Below are 4487 nucleotides of genomic sequence, written 5' to 3'. Positions count from 1 at the left end.
TCAGCTATAAATTATATTTGAAATATAACACACATTTGTTAAAAATAAAATTTTACAATTATTTACTTATCCTCTCTATTCTTGGTATTACATAAGTTATTTAAGAAGTTTTCATTGAATATATTTACTAGAATCCTTTAACATGTTTTTAAAAAGTGTAAATCTTTCTGAAACATTACAACTCCTCTAGTTACTTCATCTATTCTGCAAAAAGATGCCTGTTGGCAGTTTAATGAGTGATCTTTCACTTACAATAAAACCTCTGAATCCAAGATTACAAAAAACCCATAAAATCTGTTAATTAATTGAAAAATTAGTGAAACTCAAGTAACAATATTTTCAAGGCTCATCGCTTCCAGTATTGTTATTTATTCCGTTAATATTCCTGTCCAACAATCAGTTTCACATTATCTTCCTCTGAGCCTTTGATGTTTGGGAAACATGAAAGGTTTCTTATCTTTTTATCTAATAAGAAGGGTCTGTTCCATTTTGGTTGGCCCTTGAAATGAGAGAGTCAGTTACAAGTTGATATATTGATAAGCAAGGTTTGAATTTGAAGCCCAAATCTTTCTTCCTCTATTTCTGTGCCTCTTTGAAAAGACATCTGATTTATGTAATCCAGAAAAAATACAACTAGTTTAAAGTTACTTATTCAATTACCTTATGTAGAGCAAGTGTAATTAGTAAACAAAATTGGTCAATCTTAGTTCACTCATTTTGAAGCTTCATGAGCCTAAAGCAGGGCTTGTGTTTTTTGCTCTCTGTAAATGAAATTTTAGAGACTTCCATAATGGTTTTTAATTTAGCTCTGTAAACAGCTGTAGTAAAAAATAAATTGAGAAACAAAAAAGAAAGATTTTATCTACAACCTAAACTGATCACATAAATGTTCTGACTAAGAATTAGAAAAGTCAATCAAGTATCATCAGAAATTAATTAGTCCTAAAAAAAGGCAGACATTCTTTTAAATGTCCATTTGTATTTATATATCCTGTTACAAGAGCTATCCTACAAAGGTATTTTCAAAAAATTACTATCTTCATGAAAAAAAAAATATCAGAATGTTTTCATATTTGAAAAGAATGTTCCTGTAAGTGTAAGGAACAACCAAACCATCAGGATTAAGTTTGACAGCCAAATTCAGTATGGATTGGACAAAGTATAATGGACTGCTTAACATTTATTGATCTAATTCAAGATATGCATATAACTTTTTGATAATAACAGAGTAACATTGTTTCAATAAATTTTTCAAATGTAATATTAAATGAACCGTTAAATGTATAAGTGATCTTTGTCAAAACTGGAGTTTTGATGTATTCAGCACTAGAAGTTCTGTAAAGTGTTTGGTGAAGGATAATAGCTCCCTCTGCTAAAACTGGTTGGAATGACTGACACTACATTTGCTTTCAATGGCTCAAATAATATAAGCTGCTTTATAAGGAACATTATAGTTAACATGGTTTAAAACAAATAAATCTGTTACAAATTCATTCTATTTATCTAAATGGTCAAAGAAATATGAAAATGTATCTGTATTATTTAAATTTAATACTTGTTATGTTGATGAAGAAGATTTAGAGCTTTTTTTTAATTAAGGAATACATTAATCATATACAAATTTAATTTCGTTTTTTCATTACTATTTAGATATACTTTTGTTATTTAAACTCAAAAAATTTCAAAATAAAATTAATTAAAAATATTATTATAATTGGCTTGTCAAATAATCTTTATACATCGATATAGAAGTAAATGTAGAAATGTATATTTACTTGATCACTAAAGTAGACACACCCTTTACAGGAATTTAGTTGAATTTTTTGTGCCCCCCCCCCCCATCTTGTAATCATAGCAGTTCATTTTTACGTTTACACTAATATGAAAAAACTTTATTTTGAACATTATATAGCGTATCATCTTCTGCGTGCAATATTATCGCTTAAGTTTTAAAATTGATTATAGCAAGTTAATTTTGTTTCGAAAAATTGTCTTGCACATTCTATATTTAGCAACACTGGTAGAACTATCTAATATTGTATTTTGGTAACAAGATTGGTTCTGTTGTAATATAGGTTATGTTCGTAAAACTAATAAGACTGTAAGCAATGTATTGATTAGTGAAACTGTGTTGCTTTTCAAAACTCTTTTAAAAGTTATAATGGCCTTTAACTTTCAAGGAGGACCCCTTGCAATGGGTATGTCAGTTTATTTATATATTAAATATATTTTAATTTTTCTTTATCTTAAAACTGTTCATTCATGAATTTTTAAACACTTATAGAAAAAAGTTGTTAAATAAAATCATTACCAGTACTATTTCATTGCAGGTATGCCGCAAGGGCAAGGCCAAATGATGAGTGGTCTAATGCACAGCGGAATGATGGGTGGGCCGATGATGCCCAGTATGATGCCTGGGTTTCCTCATATGCCAGTCATGCCTGAACAACAACTAGTCAACCCTGGCTTAAATGATGCACCGCTTGAGTTCAATACTAACAAAAATAAACCTCCTATGCCCATCTCAGGTATCTATTTTTGTTTTGCTAGTAGCTGCAAGGATTATTTTCTAGTTGTAGTGACAGTTCCTTTTATTGTCTGTTATGTTAGACTTCTATGTTTCATGGTAAATTGTATCAAATTATTATAATGTACTGATGCTAATAGTTCATAATTTTATATGTTATATACACATTCTTTTGGGATTGTTCAATATTTATACTTTTTTTGAAACTACTTTATCATTCAGACCTTAACCATGATTAGTTAAGCTATCACAAGCTCTCTTTTTTATAAAATTTAACAATTTGATGTTAACTAATGTTGTATTGGTTTCCTTAACACCATCTCTTGATCCTTTAGATCAGTGTTTTCCAAACTTTTGACATCTGTATACCTCTTCATAACAATGGGTACTTCTTGTTAAAAAAAAAAAATTGTACATACCTAAATAACTTTTTTAGTACATAAACATAAATGAAAATTCATTTGTAATAAAATATACATTAAAGTTAAATTATAAATATAATTATTTTCTGTTTGTTGATTGCTATTATAATTCGGATTAGAAGTTTCAAACTTCAACCAGCGATCCATGACATTTTGTTAGAGACAAATTGTATTTTCTAATAAAAATTAAATAAACTAAAGTTCTTAACTAATCCCATCCATCAGCTTTACATCTAAAGTAATTAAATAGCAATTAAGATGAGCTGCTAAATGCTATCTCTTGATTTTGATGTCTTGATAAGAAGAAGTCACTATTTATCAGGAGGAAACTCTTTTTCAACTGTAGGCCCCTATGCAGTTATCTCATTTCCTTACAATGTTAACAATTTTTTTGGAGATTGTTGAAAGTAAACTAAAAATGCCAAAGGCACTTTTCTTAATTGGTCATTAAATAAAAACATTGGATTATTACTTTGTATGATTTACTTTTAGTCATAAATATTATAATGTATGTACAATTTTTGTATATCTCCACCTATCACAACAGCCCAGATCAAGACCTGCATTGTGGGTCAAACCATCGGCAATCTATTATTAGTTGAAATCTAATGTTGTTCTCGACTGCAGCCGAGACCATCTCTTTCAAAATAAACACGAAACGAATCGTTCCTTGAATGTAAAGAATTGTAATTGCTGACAATGCTCAATAGCCTTTAATTAAAGTAAAAAATGTCAATAAAAGAAATTTGTAAATCCACACAATTCATATCAGATAACTGATGGAACAGAAATATTGGGGAATAAGAATAGTTTTTTTGTTTGAAACAGGAACTATATTAAAGAGGAGTCCAGAACCCATATTAGTTGTATTATGCTATTCGTTAGGAGATATTCCAATATAATAATCAATGTGTGATGAATAACTTTATAAGTTAATTTCTCATTTATTTAACTATTTCTACATTCTTATATTTTTCCTAATGTTATTTTCACTTTAAATGTATATAATGTTTTTTTATATCACAGTATTCAACATAATCATATTTTTTCCTCACAAGGTGGAGACATAGATGAAAGAGGATTAGCTAGTTCTAGTCAGTTTAACAAAGACAATGATAAAGAAAGAGAAAGGAGACGGGAGAGAGAAGGTCGAAGTAGGCAGGATAGGAGCAAGGAAAGGTCTAAAGATACTAAGTCAGTATAGATATATTTATTATTGTAGTTTTAACAGAGTAGTTTGCTATTTGTAATCGTTGATAACAATTTTATTCTTGTAAATTGATTTTTAATTCTTATAAATTTTTACCTTTACATCTCTTACTTTGTTAAATCAAGTTAAGTATGTACTTAAAGTATCTTGTCTTTATTAAGCAACTGAAATAATTAAAAGATCACAACAGAAAAGTAAATATTTAGTTACCCCTATGCTTAAGGGTATTTGGCAACACTTATAAACTTTATTCTATTATAAACCCTGATAATTTAAGTATTCAAATATTGTTTTAAATTTTCCTATAGTTTGTTTTGTTTTGGGAACT

At 28.4% G+C, this 4487-nt stretch overlaps 2 protein-coding genes across 2 annotated transcripts in view; one reads left to right on the top strand and one right to left on the bottom strand.

Moving 5' to 3' along the window:
- LOC106682771 (meiotic recombination protein DMC1/LIM15 homolog) overlaps positions 1 to 2398 on the bottom strand; it is a 100272-nt gene extending 97874 nt beyond the window's left edge. Inside the window, exon 1 of the mRNA XM_014423813.2 lies at positions 2312 to 2398. The gene's annotated coding sequence lies outside the window, so the exon portion shown is untranslated. The remainder of the gene's footprint in view (positions 1 to 2311) is intronic.
- The window catches only part of LOC106682770 (ecto-NOX disulfide-thiol exchanger 2), a 28218-nt gene continuing 25718 nt past the window's right edge, over positions 1988 to 4487 (top strand). The window contains exons 1-3 of the mRNA XM_014423811.3: positions 1988 to 2198; positions 2331 to 2528; positions 4008 to 4143. Coding sequence (XP_014279297.1) covers positions 2162 to 2198; positions 2331 to 2528; positions 4008 to 4143 — 371 coding nt within the window. The 5' untranslated portion in view covers positions 1988 to 2161. The remainder of the gene's footprint in view (positions 2199 to 2330; positions 2529 to 4007; positions 4144 to 4487) is intronic.

Source organism: Halyomorpha halys, unplaced genomic scaffold (genome assembly GCF_000696795.3).
Source record: "Halyomorpha halys isolate HHAL.00 unplaced genomic scaffold, Hhal_1.1 Scaffold441.1, whole genome shotgun sequence".
Classification (NCBI taxonomy): domain Eukaryota; kingdom Metazoa; phylum Arthropoda; class Insecta; order Hemiptera; family Pentatomidae; genus Halyomorpha; species Halyomorpha halys.
This window is presented reverse-complemented; position numbering and strand designations above follow the sequence as displayed.